Genomic DNA, 23,346 nt, shown 5'->3' with positions numbered 1-23,346 from the left:
TATTATTATTATTTTAAGTACATAGCTGATAGTTTCAATTGAATATTGAATTTAACAAGAAACAAAAAACAAAGGTAAATAAATTTCAAGACAAAAGTATTTTGTCATTCTTCCAAAAATTTCTTTTCTTTAACATCAAAGCTCCGACTATCTACGTTACAAGCAACATTCCTTTTTGCATGCCTTTCAAAACCTTCTTTAATAATTTCAATGGACTTCTTTCATTGCTTCAAGAAGTGACAAAGAAAGACAAATTCAATATGCAAATTCACATTGCCTTCCTTCATTGTTTCAATTATGTTCAACAGCATGCTTGAATCATGCTTAATTCGACAAAGAGAAGCACCAAATCAAATCAGATTCATCTGCTTATGATTAGAAAATGAAGTTATGAAATCTATCAATCCATCAATTATTGCAGATATTGATATATCCTATGTTTCACTAGATAGTGCATTTTTTGTGAAGCTCAAAAGGGAAATCTGTATAAATAAGCTAAATAGGATAATAATTGTATTTGATTTAAAAATGAATATTACATATTTTCTGTTTCCCATCTCTTCTCATTTCAAATTAGATATTACACTTCTAATCACAATATTTTATTTACAATATTTGCAAATACTTTTTCATTTTAAATAAAAAAAAAAATCATACTTTTTGAGGACCATTTCAGATGCTCCTTTAGTGAAGACTCTAAATCCACCTTCAATGGGAATGACAGTGCTCATGGATTTTCTAACAGAGTTAAAGGTATACACCTTGTGAAGTTTCTCCTCAGGAATGTCATCTCGTACAGCCTGATAGTCTTTGCCTATATCCTTCACAAATGAGAGCAGGGCACATTCTGTTTTATTTCCCACCTGCTTAGGAAGCTCCACATTCAAAGGATCCACCTGTTAATGAAACAGATTATGCTGCTAAACCCTTTCAAATTAATGAAATGCAACATCAAATATCAGAAACTTTTTTCCATCAAACTCTTTCATCATCTATCTATCTATATCTATACTTGTATATAAAGCTCAATGTGTGTGTGTGTGTTGGCACTCTACAGAAAAGACCATTTGACCTACAGCTACCAAATTTGGTACATGTATACCTTAGAGGTCGGGAATGTGCACCTGGGGTCCCTTTTTTTTTTTGAATTTTTACTTAGAATTTTAATTGTTAATTAAAAACTAACTTTCCCGTCAAAAAAATCTTTTCATTTTCCCCAATGCCAAATGAGTAAGGCTTCAGTTTTTTTTTTTTTTTTTTTTTACCAACAGTAATGAGGCTAGGGTTAACATTTTTCGGCCGATTATTTCAAACGATTCTGCTTATTTTTTTAATGTTTTATGCATTTAAAATTAAACATTGTTAATTAATCGATCTTTCAGATTCATTCTGAAGAAATTTTGAATTAAAAATAACACCAAATGAAGGAAATTAAAAATTTCTAATCTGCATAGAAAAATTCATGCATTTGCGGTACCGTAACTGGCATTGAAAATTCACACATGCGCATTGTGTTCTGATTGTTGACAATATTATCAACAGATGATTCTTGATTTAAATTATTTTTAGGTTAGTTGCATGCTTTTGTAATTAAATTGTATTTATGTTAGTTATATATTTTTTGTATATGCTTATAGTTTTAAGTACATCGTTTTTTAAGTAATTTTTTAAAACCTGTTTTCGACCGATTATTTTAAACGATTCATTTTATTTTCTTAGTGTTTGATGGCATTTCAAATTAAACATTGTAAACTAATCGATCTGCTCATGATGTATCTGAGAAAATTTTGTTGACAAATTCTTGAAATATTATATAAATTAAGAAAGATATTCTTTAGTGCCCATAAAGTTTAAACGCTCAGTGACTGTATTCAGTAATCATATTACAAAAAATACTTTGTTTCAGTAAAAAAATATTATATTAATTGCAGATTAATCCTTTCCATTTTAATTTAAAGCAGAAATTCTATGGGAGCTAACAGAAAATTGGAGAGATACAGATTACGTTATGACTGAAGGCCTTTATAATATTCTGAGTGAATTGAAATTTGAAGTTTTAAAATATTTTAATGAAGAAGGTATTAAAGTAGGAATTGCATAAAATATTTAATTATTAAAATTTTAATGAACATTAAGATTGGCGAACCGGCTGGTTGCCAAAGGCGGCTAGTACCTAATAAACTAGAATCTGAAAGAATAGTAATCTGAAGTTCTACTTTTCTTTTAAAACAACCTTATAATAATGAAATGACACAGTTCGTTTTCACATAATAATCTAGTTATCAAAAATGAGAGCCATTATAAAAATATCTATGACTATATCAAACATATAGTTTAACAGATCTGGGTGGTACAAAATAGTAAAATAGCTAACAAGTGATTCAATTTTGTTTTATTATTCTAAAGAAAAATTAAGATCTCAGAATTTTTCTCTCTTTCGAAAGAACTTATTAAAAAAATATTTTACTAATAAGCAATTTATCTTTCCCCTTCTCCACACGGTTTTTTTTTCCCTTCACCAAACAAAGTCACATAATATATTAACAAATATTATCCTTCTTTTTATATGACAATCACAGTTTTGATTTTTCAAATTTCACTGGGCTTTGATTTTACAGATGCATTCACTTCAAAAAATAATTGAATATAACTTCATAAATTGTAATTGATAATTATGAGGTAATTATTAAAAAAATCCTGCCTTAATAATCGGGAGAAAATCGGTAATTTGTGCAACTGGTATTGAAAATACTGTTTTGTCAGAAAAGTAAAAGTCATCCATCTTATTAAAATAAATGAAAATTATAACAAAAAAGAAATACATTATAAATAAAATAATATAAGCATAAAACTATTTTTATTACAGATTTAAAACTCAAAATATAATATCATTTTTACTACTATTTTTTTATATTTTTTAATTGAATGCATATTAATGTGTTGGTGCTCTACTAGTCAGATTGTTTGCCCTACAGCTACCAAACTTGGCACATATATATTTTAGAGAGTAAAAATGAGCTCCTTGGAATGATTTTTTTGAAAATTTTAATTAAAGATTCAATTAATGAAAAATTAAGCTGAATTTTGGTACTTCCCCATGATAATTTCCAAAATTATTATCGCATAAAAATAAATTTTACCGTATCTTAAAATTTCAAATGTTATCTTTCTAATGATAAAAATTTAATTACTGCTCAAATTTCCAAATTTTAGCATTTATTTATTGCTTAATTTTCAACAACAGCTTACCCTGTTCTCCTGAAAATAAAATTGTTTTCATTGTTTCATCAACAAGCCATTTTTCCATTATTGAAAATTAAAGATGAAGAATTTTATTTAATATCTGTGCAGTTTACAAGACAGATAAAATATGAAGTTACAATACAGTGAAATTTATTAGATGAATCGCACATTTACATTTTTAATAATGCCAGAGTGCCATAGGACATATCTCCATTAAATGGGACTCCTCCATCCAGAATTTTTTTCATTAATGATGAATAATTTGCAATTTTTGTTTGTTTTAGATTCTAAAAAAGAGGTTTTCAGTAATTTTGTTAAAATTAGAAGAAGAAAAAATGAAGATCAATATTTTTTTTTATAATTAAAGGGAAGATAAGATTCAAATTAAGTAAGACATATTTGGAATAATTTATACAACACATTTCAAACAATATCCAATGTAAACTTACCAGGACACGCGATGTATAAGCACTGTTAACAGATATTCCTGTCACTAGTAAATCAGCAACATTTGAAGGTAGATTCTCATATTTGGGCATATCTAAATGTTGAGTTCCTGAAATGTTCAAACTAATTTGAAAATATAGAAAACAGAGCTAGTAAGTGATTATATAAAAAAATTAAACAAAACAAAAATCCATTTATAAATTATAATCATGATGTCACAAAATTATAAAGGAAAAAAATAGCAAAATGTTATTATGAATAGACACCCATTCAATGTTATAAATAATCTAACATCAAGAGAACATAAAATTCTAAATCATACATTTCTTGGAAATTGATTTCACTTTCTACAGCAAAACCTGTTTGCAAATACATATGATCAAGACACTGAATAAAAATAAAAAAACTCAATATTTGCAATCAAATAGAATTGCTAAATTTTTGTTTGTTTTAGATTGTTAAACGGCAGATTTAAATTTTTAAATGGCAATAAACTGAGGAACATAAAATGTCTCATAAGCAAATTTCATGTATTACATATTTAGCGCTTATTTTCTGTGCATTCATTTTTGAGAAAGAAATTCCAAATTGATGACAAACCCTTAATTTAATACAAAAATAAAAATTTAAATGAATATAAAATGAGTTAAAAAATTTTCAATCTAAATAATTTCACCTATAATACAAATGCTGGCTTGTGGTATTTCGTCATTGCTATGAAATAGTATTAAATAATTTATAAATATTTTGTGAATATTGATTGTGATTCAACCATCAATGAAAGTATTGGTTTCCTTGCCACAGGGGTAACATTTCATGTGTTAAGTATAAAAGATCAGTCATTATTGTATATCCGACATATGAAATTCATATCCGACTGTATATGAAACATTAAAAATACTTAGGTTGGAATTGTACTAATACTTATTTTCAGAAAAGCATCATCATTCAGCCTCTTTGAAGAAAATTTCATAGTAAAAGGCAGTTTTGACTATCATTTCTTATGTACAGAATTTGCGAGGGCAAGCTTTTTTTATTTCCTGAATTATTTACTAATCCTCGCCTTACTGCTCAGAGAAAAGTTCAATCGGATCCACCACTTCCCCATTCCAAACTGTTTCCAATGTTTGAAAACTTATGTTTTTTTTTAAATGTATTTCTAGGTAATAGCTGGAAAGAAATCTTCTATTCTACTGCATGAAATTTTGCTTTAACATGTTAAGAACATGTATTATGAATTAACTCTGAACGAGAAAAATGCCTGCCATATAAAAAGTTTTGCAACCATCTGCACATCCACAAAGGATAAATAAAGCTTTAGTAAAACAAGAAATTAAACTGATCCATTATTGAAATGTCAATCATGTTTGTTCAATATAAAAATGAATGTCAAACACAGTAATGTTTTTAATGGAACCCAATATATCTAACTTATGAAATGCATACATGTAAAATTTTAAATACTAGAATTTATATAAATTCATTATTAAAATTTCAAATTTTATTAATTTTCAAAAATTGTAAGTACACTTATTATAAACATTACTAAAAAGGCACACATTTAATGAATGCAAATGTATGTATCACATTTTTCATGTTTATAAAATTGTCAATTAAAATAAAATGATGAAAATGAACTGAGATCAGATTTCAACATCTTATTTACATGTACACAAACCTATAAATTTTCTTTCAACTGGTCATATCATTCAATACAAAAATAAGCTTAGTATTCAATTAGAATAAAAGAATTATACAAATAGAATTGGAGGTTTTATTTCTTTCAATTTTAGCATTCCAAGTTGCAAAATAAACATGCATCCCTGTTGTATACTGTTGTTAAACAGAAATTAAAATACCATATGTAAAGCATAATGCTTCAAAACTATGAAACTTAAAGGTAAGATAGCATTTTTTTTTTTTTTTAAGTAACTCTTTTTTGGAATTAATTTTTTTTGGAATTGCCAATATTGGAATCAACAAAAATTTTAAACCAGCCATTTTGAAGTTGATAAAGCAAGTATTGGATCAATTTTTATTATATTGTTTTGTCTATAATGGTGATGAAAACTACAACTGAAGATTAATATTATATTCAGAATTTTTTAAAGATGTAATTAAGTTTTGATTTATCATTCATTTAATAAAATGCTTATGTTGGTCAAAATTCAAATGCTTCAAAATAATGAATACAAAATAGGTAAATGTGTTATTTTGAAAATATTTTAAAGTGATATAATATATGCATATACATACTCAGAGTGATAAGTCATTTTTAGTCCTTTAAATTCAAAATGGCATTGCGTATAGCCAGGGAAATAAAGTGTACTTACAGTAAAGTGACTATGCTGAATTTATTGAGACAGGTTACAGTGCCCCTAGCGAGAAGATAAAGAAGTTACAAAAAATAAAGGAAATTGGTCAAAAAGTCCAATTAGAAAAATGTACACTAATCTTAATAAAAACACAGAAAATATTTCATGGAGTTATCTGTAAAACGTGGTGATGCCACAAGTTTTGCTCGTGATTAAATTATGAACGTGTCATGACTTGAAAAAGAATTCTTCCTAAATTTGATAAATGTATTCTTTAGTATTATCATATAATTTTTCAGAGTTAAGTTTCAGCAACAAAGAAAGTAAACAATAATAAAATCTGAAAAACGCATTTGAAAACAAATTTGTATGTTTGTGTGTGTGTGTGTGTGGGGGGGGACCAAGCTCGCAATGTTCATGCAACTATTATAATACCCGATAAAAATTTTATGGTCATACAGACATGAAAGGAGATTCACAATTTAAATGCCAGAAGAAATTGCATATTATATAATATGTTACATAGGAAAAAACACAGAGTAGCATTAAAAAAATAAATTGTGAAACAAAACATGGGAAACAAAAACATGGGGAGTGTGTTTCAAAAATTCCACCATCAACTACATTTGCATGTTTATATTCAATCAAGTAGGCCGACATGCATATTCCTAATCATCTGTGGTGTGACAGCAGCATAGCTATAGATAATATGTTTTGTTGACTTCCTTTGATGCTTAAATTTCACTTCGCCATAGCTTAATCCGAAAAAAAGTATGATAATAATGGAGAGCACATTTTCAATTTTGAGACAAACCTTTTTTTAAGGCATGGGAAATTCATAATTTTAATCGCAAATTTCTCTGCCAATTTTACTGATAAATCCATGAGACTTTTCTCTATGATTTCATTATAGTGTACAATGTCTCAATGGTTTTTTTGTTATTTTTATATTTTGCCATTAGGGGTATTGTAATCGGTTTCAATAAATTCAACATAGTCACTTCACTTTACTATATGTACACATAATTTCACTGGCTATATGGCAAGCCATTTTGAACTGAGAGGGCTTAAATGGATTTTAACGATCACCCTGTATACATATATTATAATATGATAAAATGTAATTACATAATAAACAAGCAAATTTATACCCTGCATTTATTATTTGTATATGCTATAAAACGTTCTGCAAAGTTTTATAAGGTGTCATTCTCAAATTTTAATATTATTAAATATAAAATTATATTTACCATTAATACCTCTGATGGTTTCGAAAAGCAAAACTTACCACAAAGAAAACACTGCACCACAGTCATGCGATTAGTGGTGAGGGTTCCTGTTTTGTCAGAACAAATGGCAGTGGCATTACCCATAGTCTCACAGGCATCCAAGTGACGCACTAAATTGTTATCCTTCATCATTTTCTACAGGACAACAAAATATACAATATTAATACAACTAACATCTATATATATATAAAATGCTAATATACGTGGCACAGAAATCACGCTTTTTACTAATTGTCAAATGGCAACAATCAAATATAAACAAAACATCATGCGAATTTTAGATTGCTTTATTCATTAAATATTTTTATAAATGTACTGAATTAAATGCTCTGCTCAGCTAATTAAAGGAGCTGCAAAATATTATTAGAAGTGTTCTGGTGACAGTTGTCCATATCACCAAAGAGGATATTCAGTCAGAGGAAAGAAGATACAAAAGAAATCAAGAAATAGGCTTCAAACAAAAAGTTCAATCTAGTGCAAATACAGACTTGATCGCTGCCAGATAAGCAATCTTAACTTAAGTTTAATGTGCGGTTTCTCACCAAGCATGTCAAAATTGTGCTAATCGTCTAAAAACTCTCTAAAAGTCTGCAATCCAGAAATGCTATCAAATGACAAAATTGTAATAAAAAAAATTGTTACGCTTAAATTTGGCAAGAAATCGCTCCAAAATGTTTCACTTTTAGTGCCTGTTTATTGCGTCTAGTTGTAATCATTATGACTTTCCTACAGAAATTGGTATTCATATCTTTTAAAACAATCTTAAATAATTATTAACAGCCTAAAAACTCAATAAACTAGGCAAGCAAATTGGTCACCAAAGGCAACTACTATTATTAAAACTGCATATCTGAATAAGCATTTAAATTTAATTAAGAAAATAATCAAAGGAGCGATACTTTTCATTTGTCCATGTAACTTTAAAATTCAATTTTTTTAAAAAAAATAAAACAGAATAAAGTAAAAATGTGAGCTTATTATGAGATGCTATAAAAATAGCAACACGACTTTCAGATAGAATAAAAATTGAAAATAGAGAAATGGCATACAAATTTCTCCAGTAAATTGCTAAATAAGCACAAATATTATTTAATAAAACTTAATGATTAGGCAAAACTAGATTGTTTAGCGCAGGAGCAATTTTAATAAAATTTAGTTTCAGCTGCAAGTGTTTCATTGTCTTAATATTTTAGATAGCATAGTAAATCTACAAACGAGAGGAAAGTAGTGTTGGTCCTTAAAAATGCAGACATACGAATGTGCTGAAATTATATAAAATCAATTCTTATCAGTAGAAAATTTCTTGACATTCAACAGCAGATTAAAACATTAAGTATGAATAATTATAAGTGTTTTAAACAAAACAAAGTAAATAACCAAATTACTATAGATTTTTTTTTTTTTTTCAAAAAAATTATTTGAAAAACTCACCTTCACCGAGTAGGCAAGCGCAAGAGTGACAGCTAATGGAAGACCTTCGGGGACAGCAACAACCAAGACAGTGACACCAATGATGATAAATTTCACAAAATAATTCATATAAAAAGGGTTCCAAGGACGTGGATTAATGACAAAAAACTTTACGGCAAAACGAATAGCAAGAATGATAACAGTTAATATAGCTATAGTTGAACCTAAAATAAAATAGATATTTTGTGTAGACATTTGCAATTAAAATTTTAAAATAGTTTATCTTTATTCCCTGATGAAAAATATATCCCGAAATACAGATAACAATAATAAAAAGAAAAATTTATAAATAATCAAGATTACTCATTAGCAATGCAGTAAGATTTTTTTTTATCAAACCTTTAACAAACTCTAAGCAAAAGATAAAAAGATTTTTTTTTTTTTTTTTTTTTTTTTTACATAAGTAGTAAACATTTCAATTTCAACTGTTGGCCTTTTAAAATAATGGTGAAATTTCTATAGTAAAAATATCAGCAAGTTAGAAAAAATATCCTCTGATTGCAGAGTATGTCTCTCAAATTAAAGGCACCTTTAAAGTTTTAGAATTCTGTTTATGCATAATAGTTTTTAGTTTAACTAGGGATGTCATGTTTAGAAGCTCAGATATGGCAATTTTGGAAGAGACTCGTGTAGATATTTTTATTCCACAGAAATTATATTCACAACAGATTTAATAAAGGTAATAAATATTGAGAAACAAATTTCCATTTCAATTCCAAGAAATGATTTTGTATTTTCTTGTGATGAAACTGTAAAAACAATCTGTAAAATAAAGAAGTATAATAAATGTTTAGAGCGCAAAAGAAAAATTAATCCAAAAATAACTTTAGTTTGAATAAATATTTTATCACAGATAAGATTTAAGAATTAGAAGTGAAAACAATATTAATTTTTTCTGCAAAATTATTCTCATCTCAATATATTTTAAAATTAAGTAATGTAAAATATCGGCTATCAAATAAAATTTTGTAAGGATTTCATTCGTAGACATTCAATGGTTGTCTTCGACTTCCAAAAGATGGTACAATGCAAACAGATAATAGAAGAATGTATATCAATATGGAAATAGGACAGCACACAAGTATTTTACCAGCATATCCTATTTGTATTGCTAGTTTGGTCAATTTTGCTTGAAGAACAGACTGTTCTTTCCTAGGGTTACTCTCTTGCTTTGCGGGAACAACTTCAACAGCTTCCCTGTTGTTGGCCTTCCCAGATGAATCATTTAGCAGATGAGAGTTGCCTGATACAATGGCTTCTTCGTCTGGAATCAGAATGGATGACCAATGAATGAAGGTTCCCTCAGTCGATGGGGTATGACACGAAGAAAAAATTGTATATTAATAGAAGCATAATGAAAAAAACATTTAGTCCAGGCGTGCAATAGGAAAATAAATTTTTAAAATGAATGAGTTAATTAAAAATAATTGTAAAAAATATTTAAAAAATGCATAGTATGTCAAAAATTTCAGATCAAAATGACAATTACTTTTATTGAACTAAAGATTCAGAAAAATGTATAACAAAAAAGATTTATTAACTTTAGATCAAATGCTAGTTTAATCTCATTATTTCAAGAGATTTCATTCAATTCAAAATGAAAAATGTTAAGCTTAGACAAATTAAATTTTAAAAAATGTGATTTAATATCCTAAATTCCATATATGAATAATTTATCTATGTTCATACCTGTATTTAAGTTGATACATTAAAAAGTTCTCCACAGAAAATATTTTAATATGCTCCAATTTGTATTTTTAACATTATACATATTAAAAATCTATAGTGTACTTATTATTATTATTATTATATACGTTATAAACTTTATAATATTTTATTTTGATATTTACTATACTTAAAAAGAAATTGCAAAATTTTAAAAATTTATTAATAGTTGAAAATTTATTAATTTTTGATATATTATGTATACATTAGGAATTATTTTAGCGTTATTCCACACTAATATTAATTTGTAGTTAATCTTTATTATTTAGAACTCTTAATATTTATTACTGATATATTCTAATAATAAATATTAATTTATGTAATTAATAATAATGTCGTTAATTTTTGATTCTTTAAGAAATTAATTTTAAATTCCAGAAAAGATTTCTAATGTTATGAACATTCTAAAGTTCTTTTATTATATTTCTTATTAATTCACTGCAAGAGATATATATAAAATAATAAGATGTACAGTATAAAACTTCATAAAAATATATAATTTTTATTTTTATTTTTTATCATGCAAAAAAGAATGTCTAAAATCAAAAGAAAAATAAGTAGAAAAGTAATTGAGATGGAATCCATGAGAAGTACAGTAGTTTAGTAGCTAGAGTTTGAAAAAAGGAAGAAATTAAAATCAATATGAGTTTTCTTTTTATCTTAAAATATGTTAGTGATTTATCAAACAGTATTTTATTAACATCACACAAATGAAAAGAAAATGTTTTGAATAATGAAAAGAATATGAGAAGAATAAAGATTTAAAGAGAGAATGGAGAAAATCGTCCTTAAAGAAACCAGATACACTGAAATTTATTAAGGAGTTTGTGGAGCTCATTTATGTGTTACCTATAACAAGTAAAACAAAACAAAAAAGGCTGAACAACATAACATGCACAAAACAATGTAAAATGACAAATATAAAAAATGGTAACAATTTAACTAGTGCACAAAATAGCTAGTCATTCCTGCTGTAAATTTTGACACCAAGTATTAACACATAAAAATATTCTTATCTCAAATACAATTGTCATGAAACTCATTTAATCGATGCATGTAGCATTTCAAACTATTTTTAACATAAGAACTCACATTCTTATGATGATCTCCAGCAATAATATTTTATTAATATAAGAGCTTTTCTTCATAGATCATTACAAGAACACGAGAAATGGCACAAAACTGATTCGATTACTACCAAACTCTGTTCCTTAGAATATTCAAAATTAATGGTGATTTTTAGATTTTATTTTGTCAAAAATTCATCGATTCTAAAAACACAAAAAACCAAACCTTTTGATACCTATTATTTAGAATTAACATTATGGAGCGGCTGGTAGTAAAGTCTTATCCTCAGAAAGGGAAGTTCCAGGTTTGAAATGGAATTTTATCAATGTGTACATTAAATCCATTGAGATCAAATATCCTCCAGATGGTGTAGATGTAAGTTTGGAGAGGGGATGGCATCACAGGTATTACCGTCCTCCCATTCGACTGTAATTTCAAAACTACAAGATTTGTTTCTAAAATAAATCTATTGTTGCTTCAAAATACGGTTTCAATATTATGAAACAACTAATCAGATTACATTTAAAATCGACATAAGTCAGATTATATTTAAAATCAATATAATAAATAGTTTTAATGCTTTGGTATGTATGGTCTTAAAACTAGATATCCAAAAAATTGAAATAAATATTTGTCATGACCACAAAATATTAAAATGTTAAAAATCACATTACAAATTCCAGTACAAAAATAAAACTATAGATTTAACTAAAATGCTTCTCTTTTCTGATATGCATCTGAAGACAATCCTTTCAAGAAAATTCTACAAAAAAAAAAAAAAAAAAAAAAAAAAAAAAAATCACCAATTAAAAAGTTAAAATCGTCAATTTTAAAATAATTTATAAAGAAAATCATGATTTCATGTTGCTATCTAACAAAGTTTTCAAAAGTTATATATAAATATTCAAGTGTTAATAAATTTTTAGTAACAATTTCAACCATGATATGTTTGCTGAAGAGTTTATTTATTTAAGTATACCGTTTTTAATAGGTAATGTTCGAGAACACTAAATATAAGAAAGACAGATTAATCCTGGTAAATACTTTGAGACCAAAAAATCTCAATTTCAATCACACCAAAAAAAAATGTAAATTATATAAAATGACAGACATTTTTTTTTAATCATTAGCTAACATTTAGAGACATTAAGCATATTATCTTTAAAAGTCAATTTCCTACATTTTAAGCAACTTTGTTCAATTTCACTTCAAATTATTTATCAAACATTTAAAAAAGATAATGTAATAACACTGAAATATATGTTGAATGATTTCTGAAATGTGAGTAATGTATCAAAAATAGTTGAATATCAATTTAGATTTAAACAATTCCTTTTGATGGTCAGTTAGCGAAGGAAATATTTTTTTGCTCAGATAAACAAGGTTTACAGCAGGAATGACTGAGCGGGCAGGCAACATGCAAAACACGAATACTGTCATGATATTGGAAGGAACATTGGTCACCTGAAATGGACACGGGGACGGTCAGGGGTGAACATTCCAGTGTATTCTTAGCATCATTATGCCATGCTGTTAGTGAAAATAAAATAATGGCTAAATAAGCAACAGTGGAACTGAAATTAAAACTCAAGAAGTGAATACTCTCAACAACCATGCAAGTCAGGACATCACTTTGCAATAGGGGGCATTTATTTGGAAATCAGAAGTATGCCAAAGATTTATGGATTATTCTATGGCAACATCATTTGAATATAATGATTCAACATAAATCTTGATATTATTTTGCGAAATTTATTTGCTTTTTTCTCACAGAAGAAAGTCGTACCACTTACAAAACTGAAGTCCAATTAACTTGTTCTTTTAAATGACAAATATTAACTAGAAATGGTAAGATTTATTATTCACTTTCTTTAATTTGGAAATACATTCTGAAACAAAGAAATTATCTAATATTTTCTTTGAATTTTTAATGCCAATTTCTCTATCAGCTGTATCACAGCAGAATAAATGTTTTAAAATATAATTTAAATTAGATGAACAAAATATAACAGTAAAACTGCACAAACAAACTAAATCAGAAATTATTCTGCACCATCAGAATATCGTATTATTTCACATTTGGATATTTAATGAAAAATACCAAGGTATGTTTCTAAAATGCAGAATCCGATTCAAATTATTTTGTAAAAAGGAATCAAATATAATCATTATTTTTGCAAATATTTGCTTTAAACATTTTCCCAAAATAATTTCCTAATTACATTATGTTGTACATTAATTTTTTAAGTTTTGAGAATGCTTCAGTTATTTAAAAATTTTCATCATTGAACTGAATTGCACAATTCTTTAATGGTGGATAATGCATCTACCAAAGATATATGCAATTCGAAACAACTACATGTGTTTGTATGGTTAAAAACCATAAGACAATCAAAAATATCTGTATAGGATGATGACCGTGTCAGAGCATTTTCCTGCATAGTCCAAAGAATTCTGTTTGGAAAGCAAATCTTGCACATTTTATTTGCCAAAGATGACAGTATGGAAAATTTTAAGAACACATTTACACATGCGTTGATATCAATTACAGTTAGTACATGCTTTAAAGTCATCACATGATTAAAAGATAAATGTACATTATAGTTATTTAACTATAATGTGCATTTTATTTTGCAAGTAAACTGTTTGAGTAGGAAGATGACTTTCTGGATCATGTGGTGTTCTTTTGAAAAGAATCATCTTAAAAAAAGGCAAGTACCAATGAAGTTTATATGGGGGGGAGGGGTCAGAACATCCTTATTAATTTGTACAACACGAAAATCATAGATAAATTTTAAAAAAATTTCACTTCGTCTCGATGTTAAGTGTATGGGTCACTTTGTTTTGCTGAAGTTACCATAATAGGGAATATCTATTAACCAAGATATAGATTCTCCTTGATGTTATTCGATATTCTGAATGCTGGACAATATCTGAGGATATCGCAACAATTCTAATGAGCATTTTGCCTTAATAGGATGGATTTAAAAAATGGCTCTTTTCCCAGTTAGTAGAGGGTGAACTAGTAAACTTTATTTAGCAACAGGATGAGGTACCTTTTCTATTGGAATTTCTAATCGTAATAGTTGAGACAACAGAGCTCTTTTTTTCTTTTAATGGCCTCCACATTCACTTGACTTTGAAGCATTTCAAAAAATCCTGTCTATATGATAATGATGCAACAAGTACAGAATCTTTTTAGATGTTTCAACAAGAATGAGCATATTGTTAAAAATTTGTATTGTTGCTTCTGGGCACAATAAGTCTACTGGTAACATAAATGGTTTTGCAGATAGCTTTGATGGATGGAGAGTTGGTGACTCCTAGTTCTTGCAACAAACTAGGTGAACATTTGGTGATATAACCGAAGATTCCAAATCAGCAAGAATCTTGACAATAGCTTCATTAAGACATGAGTTTTGACTATCAAAGTAGAACCTTTTTCTGCTTTGTCAGGAAAATTATAAGGGACTGGGAAACAGCTGAAATCTGTAAATATTGAGTTGGGAACAGGATTCAATAGTGAATCAACAGTTGAATTCAGCTCAGTTAGTGGAAAATAACAGATATTCGAGAGGCATATACAGTTGAGTAAAGTCCCCTCGAGCGCTTTCAGAGAACTCCACTATGGTTGTTTACTACCGATTTACTAGTTGTGTGCCGCTCTTTACAATATGTGTTCTGCTTATGTACCCTTCCCCATTTTTTTTGTTGTTATTTATGTGCTCTTGTATTTTCATGTTCAATACGATGTTGCTATTTGTTAGTGAACTTTTTGAACTGTTTTACCATACATTCACTGGATGGGATATATTGCTTTTTGGATTAATTTTTTGGTAACAATATACACTAATTTGTAACAGACATTCTAAAAAACTAAAAAAATTCAGAAGAGGATTAAATTTATTTTTTATATATATTAGCAGCTTCATACTTGACTTTCATACTTCACAGATTTTTAAATATGAAATTTTGATTAGTGCTTTACAGCACAGTAAGCCCCGTATTGCAGAGTGGTCTGGACTCGAAGTGCAAGGAAAACAAATTAAACGGCACCTAACATACAAAGTGCCATGAGCCCCAAAACGCACTGGAATTTTTTTGACCAACACAGAAAAATGGAATTTTAATGTTCCTAAACTCTGCTTCTAGCAATCCTAAAACAATTCTAAAGTAACAAATTAATCATTAAAAATTCCAGTGTATGAAAACTTTTACAATAACCATTAAAATACTGAAATTCAAATCAAATGAGGAAAGAAAAAAACTGTGTTCTTATAACATCTTTCTAAAAAGATAGACGGAGCCATTATTTCATTATATACATTGCCATTTATTTATAATTATCATTTCAAATTTGAAAATAAATAAAAGTATTAAAATCTACAAAAATAAATATTCTTTTTAAAAAATATAAAATAAATGAAAAGCAAATGTAAATTTTGAAAGTCTGTCATAAATGTCAATGGAATTTACTATTTAGCCTATAAACTTTACAAACAATTAAGACAAAGAATAACGCTTTAAAGAAACAATTCACAGTAAGCTTCAGTTTTCGCAATTAAGCTAGAGAATTAGGATATATTTATAAAGTAGAGAAATGGGAATTTTAAAGCACTACAAAAACGTAGTATAAAAAACAATTACAAAAACAACAAACAAATAATTTTTTTTTATGATAAAAAAGGAAAGATGAATTTCATTTAAGATTTTAAATTAACATTATTTCACTGAGACAATACATGACACTCACAATAAATCATTAGACAGTTACTTAAAACAATGCATTAAACAGTCTTTTTTGCATTTTTATATGTTTAAGAAAAGAATTTGTTTTCTAAAGACCTAAACCATTATATCATTCATAACTGACCAGTATTATGCAACTGTAAGAACTCTGATTTATGGATAAGTAACATCTCATTGAGTAAATTTCTTTAAAATGAAATATTTACATCTATTTTCTCCTTTCCCCCCAACCTATTTGAATAGCATTCACGCTTGAATTTTACATTTCTGTTAAAATATGCAAATTATACTTTTTTTAAAACAAAAGATCAATTTAAAATAAAACTATTAAAATATAAATTTTCTACAACACAGAAAATGCAATTATCACATTTATATATTTTTATTTCAAGGCATTAATCAAAAGGCTAATGTTCATGAAGGGCTAATCACTTCATTTTGTACTCTATATTAATAACAATGAAAAATAAAAGCAAGACAGAAAATTACTGAAAGCTATAGAGCATTTTTTTTTTAATCTATAAAAAAAGAGAACAGCATCTGAGAACCATTCTATTGCAAACATGAAATAAGAAGATCTAGTTAAGTGACTTGTTTGCTAGAGTAGGAAGCTTGTAGAAAGCAGTAGGTTTGAAGATAAAAAGAGATCAATGAAGAAATAAAATCACCTGAGGGTTCTTTCTTCTTTTTGCGAGCTTTTTTGGCTTCTAAGGAGTTTCATGTCAAACATGGGAGGAAAAAATTCAATTAGAGGAAACATTTCAGTGGAAGGAATACATGAGCTTATTTATTAAATCAAAACAGGAAAATGCAAGACAAAAACAATAACAAAAAAGCTTTACTGTACTTAGAACAAGTGTAGCAGATTTCAACAAAATGCATAAAGGCAACATGTATTTTGAAAGACAAAATGATTACATACATGGGAGAAGAATTACACAAACACAATGAAATTAGCATGAAAAAGGAAAGCTTAAACAGTTGTTTTTATTAATAACTTTCCAGATTATTAAGATTAGCAGTTCGAAATAAGTGATATTTTAAAACATTTGTATTTAATCCTGTAAAAATCAGATTAATTTGATATTAAAATATACACTCTACTTTACATACAAAAATTATTTTTCTTTAAAAATGACAATTTTATTACTGCATAGTGAAATATTTAATGGGTTTTGAAAAAGTCTAGTAGCAAACTTTGTTCCAAGTACAGAGTGAAAATCAAATAAAAAGATAAAACAGCGGAAGTTGCAGGTGGGAAAAAAGGGTCATTTTTACTAGTAAGTTAACTGTGAACAAAATAAGGTTATAATAAAACAAATATATAAGAATTGGTTAAAGACTAAAGAAGCATATGCTTTATTGATTTTCTTTAAGAAACCAGCCACAAAAGAGTTATTAAAGAAAGTTTGGGCCAATCATATTTGACCTTGGAACTCTCAGTTTCCATACTTGCCAGTAAAGTGAGGCCTATCAACACGATAAATAAAAGAAAATATGAGCACCTTTTTTGGCTTTCTTTTTCTGCTCATTATCTTCTGTCTTTGCAGCCCCCAGCAGTGTAAAGATAATGCCTGCCTGGGAATTGATTCCAACAGCAGTCACCAACATTTTCCCACTGCCCTCCATCACATGTGTCCCTGTACAAAGAAATGCCCAGAAATAAAGTATACAAATCAGAGGTTCATTTCAGCAAGTTACACTAGATATTACTCTTAAAAATCTCCTAAACTACTCACAATGTAAAACTGGAAAATTTTTAAAGATTTAAAAAAATAAACTGTTTATGAGATCCTTTTAAATTATGTGCATGAATATAGTCTTTAGCATAAAAGCTGTGGATATTAGGCAATACAATTTTACTAATCACAGAAAATATAATCTGTGTACCTGAAAGTAAAACAGGGTCTATACTCTCTCCCTTTTTAACATGATCTGATTCACCAGTTAGTGAGCTTTCGTCCACCTTTAGGTCATTGCTTTGAATGATAAGACCATCAGCAGGAAGAAGATCACCTAACAAAAATCATAAAAATTATTTTTTGAATAGTCTAAAAATATATCAACAAGCCATTCCAAAACCCAACTTCATTAATTAACATATTGATCATTTTTTTTGTACATATGCATGTTCTTTTGTCTCCGCTTATTATAAACAAAAGGCACTGACTTTTGGCAAATCATACAGAAATATGTAAAATAATAAATAAAACTCCAAACAATTATAATATTTGAAGTTCTATAGTGTAATAATAGTATATAAGTGCATTTATATGCATATTAATAAAAATAATTATGTTTCTTCACCAAGGAAATTGTTTTTAAGTAAATCAGGCAAAAAAAATTAGAATATTTATTATATTATCAAATGAATATTGTATTATTTGAATTGCTTTATCTTATTACACAGCTTAAAAAATATGTAGATATAAAGATCATATGCTTTGCACAAAATAATAATAATTTATTAATGCTTTAAGGAATGGGGATAAGATCTAGAATACCTTTCAATGTCTATTCAAAATAAGGAAGAAATAAAAGGAAAATATTCAAGATAATATAAATTGTGGCCTGCTAATTTAAGATCTACCTTTCTGTAAAGGTACGAATCAAACACCAAAAACGTATTATATTTATATATTAACGTAATATTTATTCAAAAGATATTATTCTCAATAATATATGAAAACTTACAATTCAGAGTCTTTAAGAATCTTTATTTTACAATAAAGTATCCTCTCGCACATTTTTAACTTAGACTGGAAGTTTTATTAAATACATTGATTATTATTTGAATCTAAAAGTTTAGAAAGAAATTTTACAGAGAATCTAACCAATTCTTCTAAAATTAAACAATATCTCTTGAGTCCACAAAGGGCAGTAATTTACAGGGCAGTAATTTACAGATTACATTTGAAATAAACTAGATTGAAAAAAAAAATTGCCAATCCATTTTAATAAATAATCAACACATTACGAACGGCACCCCATTATTTTATCATTATTCCCTTCCATCAGAAGCAAATCAACTGTGGTAAACTTTGTAAAATCAAGTTCTCAAATACTTAAAATAATAAAATAAGGATAATAGACCAATACTAAACAATCTATAAACCACAGCTTCACAAAAAAACTTTTAAGAGGATACAATTAAATGTTTTTAAAAACTAAATTAGGATTTTTCTTATTGTTTATTAACAATAACTACATTTCACAATTAAATGTTTTTAAAAACTAAATTAGGATTTTTCTTATTGTTTATTAACAATAACTACATTTCACAATTAAATGTTTTTAAAAACTAAATTAGGATTTTTCTTATTTATTATTTATTAACAATAATTACTTTTCACAATTTGACATAAAATTAAAAGCGATTTGGAAAACTATTGTCTCGCAAAGTTAAAATTAAATTTACATATCTGGACCGTATTTCTTTAAAAATTTTAATAAAAATAAACATATTTGTTTCATATTTCTTAAAAAATTTTAATGGATTAAAAAATTTAAATCAAAAATTTAAAATGTAATAATTGTTTACCCACCAAATTCAAATGAAAGATTTGATATTTTGAAATTACAAAAGGCAATACTACTGAAAAAAGAAAAATGATACTCACCATATTTTACCTGACAAATATCCCCCACCACAATTTCTCCCACCGGTATTTGATTCACTTCGCCTCCACGGATGACAGCAAACTTGTGCTCATGTTCTATGCGGTTCTGTAATCCCCGAAACTGTCTCTCCTTGGTGTAATCATTGAATGCAGTCACCAGCACCACAATGATCACGCTGACAAGGATGGCTGCGCCTTCGATCCATCCTGCATCTGCCTCACTGTCATCATGGCCACCTGGTGAAACAGGAACATTAGCTCGCCATCAGTAGTAGAAACTAAACCATCCTATACAGTATGGCTAATTTTTATTTGGTTATTGGTTAACCATTCATCAGTAGATACAAGGGGTGTTCAAATGAAAAGGTACGAAACGACACTGTGTGTATAAATGAAGACTTTATTCAAAGTATAAACCATAGGCCTGAGCACAACGATCCCACTGATTAACGAGCCGAAGGATTCCTTGTTTCCAGAATTCCTGTGGCCGTGACAAGACCCAGTCCTTCACAGTCCGAGTTGAAGCGCTTCCCTTTCAGATGTCTTTTCTGCGGACCAAACACATGAAAATCGTAGGGCGACATGTTCGGGCTGTAGGGCGGATGGTCGAGCTGCTCCCACTAGCATTTGGCCAGTTCCGCGTGTGCGACTCTGGAGACAGGAAGACGCGCGTTATCATCGAACAGAACCACATCCTCCGTGAGTAGCCTCGGTCTTTTGTTCTTGATGGATCTGCGTAGTCTTCGGAGTGTCTACAGCACACATTAGAGTTAATGGTTCTTCTATGCTCGAGGAATTCAACAAGTAGCGAATGCGCTTCAATTCGGATGGCGAACTCAAGGACGCTGTGAAGGACTGGGTCTCGTACGACCACAGGAATTCTGGGAAGAAGGAATCCTTCGGCTCGTTAATCAATGGGATCGTTATGCTCAGGTCTATGGTATATACTTTGAATAAAGTCTTCATTTATATCCACAGTGTCGTTTCGTACCTTTTCATTTAAACACCTCTTGTATATTAGATATAATGTAGTATCAAAAAACTATTGAAGTAAAGATATGTCCAAAGAATTTGAATTAAGTGAGACAATTATTTTCAAACATTACTCAAAATTATTTCACAGACATTCATTTTTGCCTAAATATAGAAATAAAATAATTTTATTTAAAAAAATTATACAACACGATTTTGTTGATCAAATAAATTAATAGACTCAAAACGAACAGGGCAGAATTCATTCAAAATGGATATCAGGTGCAGAGTTAACAGCAGTTAATCCAAGACAGGATCTTACCTAGTTCGAGATCAGCAGGTGGTTTGTAGAAGGCAAGTCCGAGTGAGATAAGAGCTGCCACTTCGAGGATGATGAGTGTGATATCTTGCAGGGCTTCCCATACTAGCTCCAAGAAAGTCTTGGGCGGCTTTGGAGGAATGATGTTAAGGCCAAACGTTTTCTGTCTGTGCTCGAGGTCGGCCGCCGAACCACTCAGACCTAATGCAAAAGAAAAGCAATTCAATCGAAAATATTTACAACCAGAAATGAGGATAAACCTCATCTCTGGCAAATAATATGAAATACTAGTCTACAAAATCCATTAGGCAAGAACATTACAGCACGATGCAGGAGAGTGCAGAAATAACGCTGATTGCAAATTATATGACCATAGAACATTGATAAATATTTGTAATTCATAATAAAATAGTATTATAATCAATGATTCAGAAAATTAAGAAAATTTATTAAAGCATGAAGCTGATGACAGCAAAGAAGTATCAGAAGTAAGATGTCCAATAGAGACACTTAGCAAGGTCTGGTAGAATGAAAAACTTCTAGGAAGAAAAGAAATTTTGTAGACCAAGAAAATATTTATTATGATAGTCCAAGCCTACTGATACTAATTCTTAAAACCTACTGGCATAAAACATAACCATATGCAGCAGAGCATAAAGTATATCTAAACGAGGGATTATGCAAACCCTTACTTTTTATTTGGAAAACAACATCCCCGGTTTTAACGCTTATGGTTATGTATGGAAAAGAGCACAAATTAAAATTTTGCCATTTTATCGACATTCTAATGTGAATGAAATTAAGAAATATGGGAAAAACAACTAAAGGATTCATAAGCTTAAAATATATATAATCAATGAAATAAATGAAAAGATTCGAAAAAAATTATATAAATATAGAGCTGAAACTTGATTTTCTTAAATTCTGTGCCAAGTTTTATATTATGAATTTGAATTAGATAAAGCAATTTATCTTTAAGAGGTGGGACTGCCGTCTATACTACGGGCACTTTGTGCACACAAGGAAATGTAAGTAGATGGATAAATAATAATAATAAAAAAGACTCACCATCTGTGGGGGATGTATAGAGCTTCTTACAAAGTTCCTGGATGCCTCCATACTCGTCCCTGATCTTGTGGACAGCATCCCTGCCCCGGTATTCCATGAGCTCCCGGAGCTCCTTCAGGGACACGCCATAACGGGCGGAACGACCCTCGACCCGATCGTCCATGGCGGAGACTGGGAAAGAAAAACGAATAAGAAAGAATTCCTTTTCGTGAACTATAAGCCATTAAAGAAAGAAAAATAACGCGTGGAACGAATTACCTATAATTACTAATTTTACTTGAAATATAAGTACTAATAAAAGTACTTACTAATTGTACATGAAATATAAGTACTAATAAAAGTACTTACTAATTGTACATGAAATATAAGTACTAATAAAAGTACTTACTAATTGTACATGAAATATAAGTACTAATAAAAGTACTTACTAATTGTACATGAAATATAAGTACTAAAAGGTGTTGTTAAATATAATTCGAAGAAAATGAAACAATTTCTAAACTAGTTAGTTTAAATTTCTTACTTTATTGGACCAAGATGATTTAAACGATAAAACGAAATTAGTTTAAAAAGGATAAAAAGTTGGAGAAAATGGAAAAATAAAAAATAAATACATGACGATAAAACATTTCATTTATAGTTTTATTATCCGATTTTTAACTTGCTTATAGTTAGTAATCTAAAGTTCTGTAGTTGATTAGTAGATTTGTAACACAAGAAACCAGCGGGTGGGCTCTACTCGAAACATTTTTTCGGATACTATCTAATAAAGGTTTTATTTTCCTCCCTTGCATAAAAATTGCGGACCTTGAGCAGAGACGTAAAGCTCACATTTTTATTTTCCGAGTCCAACATGTGCTTGTTTTGTGCTTCATAGGACAGTAAAGGAAAGGGGAGAGTGGTTCCTCCAAAACTCTTGTGCATATTCTCAAATAAAAATATCCAGTTCTTAACATAGAATTGCGGGCCTTGGGCAAAATCGCGAATGTCTATCCAAGGCATTCATATATAATAGTTAAGAAATATCGACTTTTGGCGATAATCTAAATTTTTATTGAATT

The 23,346-nt window shown here is 28.6% G+C and overlaps 1 protein-coding gene across 8 annotated transcripts in view; it reads right to left on the bottom strand.

The window, feature by feature from the left end:
- LOC129987863 (plasma membrane calcium-transporting ATPase 2-like) overlaps nt 1-23,346 on the bottom strand; it is a 219,064-nt gene that overhangs the window by 42,152 nt on the left and 153,566 nt on the right. For 4 of the 8 annotated variants that reach the window (XM_056095830.1, XM_056095831.1, XM_056095825.1 and 1 more), the window contains 12 exons: nt 22,286-22,456; nt 21,221-21,418; nt 19,927-20,163; nt 18,197-18,322; nt 17,812-17,946; nt 16,975-17,013; nt 13,022-13,087; nt 9,855-10,028; nt 8,726-8,928; nt 7,294-7,429; nt 3,693-3,799; nt 658-896 (listed from right to left, as the gene is read on the bottom strand). In XM_056095830.1, the coding sequence (XP_055951805.1) occupies nt 658-896; nt 3,693-3,799; nt 7,294-7,429; nt 8,726-8,928; nt 9,855-10,028; nt 13,022-13,087; nt 16,975-17,013; nt 17,812-17,946; nt 18,197-18,322; nt 19,927-20,163; nt 21,221-21,418; nt 22,286-22,448 (1,823 nt within the window). In that variant the 5' untranslated portion in view covers nt 22,449-22,456. The remainder of the gene's footprint in view (nt 1-657; nt 897-3,692; nt 3,800-7,293; nt 7,430-8,725; nt 8,929-9,854; nt 10,029-13,021; nt 13,088-16,974; nt 17,014-17,811; nt 17,947-18,196; nt 18,323-19,926; nt 20,164-21,220; nt 21,419-22,285; nt 22,457-23,346) is intronic. The other 4 variants (XM_056095832.1, XM_056095828.1, XM_056095827.1 and 1 more) reach the window with 3 other exon arrangements.

Source organism: Argiope bruennichi, chromosome 10, assembly GCF_947563725.1.
Source record: "Argiope bruennichi chromosome 10, qqArgBrue1.1, whole genome shotgun sequence".
Classification (NCBI taxonomy): domain Eukaryota; kingdom Metazoa; phylum Arthropoda; class Arachnida; order Araneae; family Araneidae; genus Argiope; species Argiope bruennichi.
The sequence above is the reverse complement of the archived record's forward strand: the minus strand, read 5'-3'. Positions and strand labels throughout refer to the sequence as shown.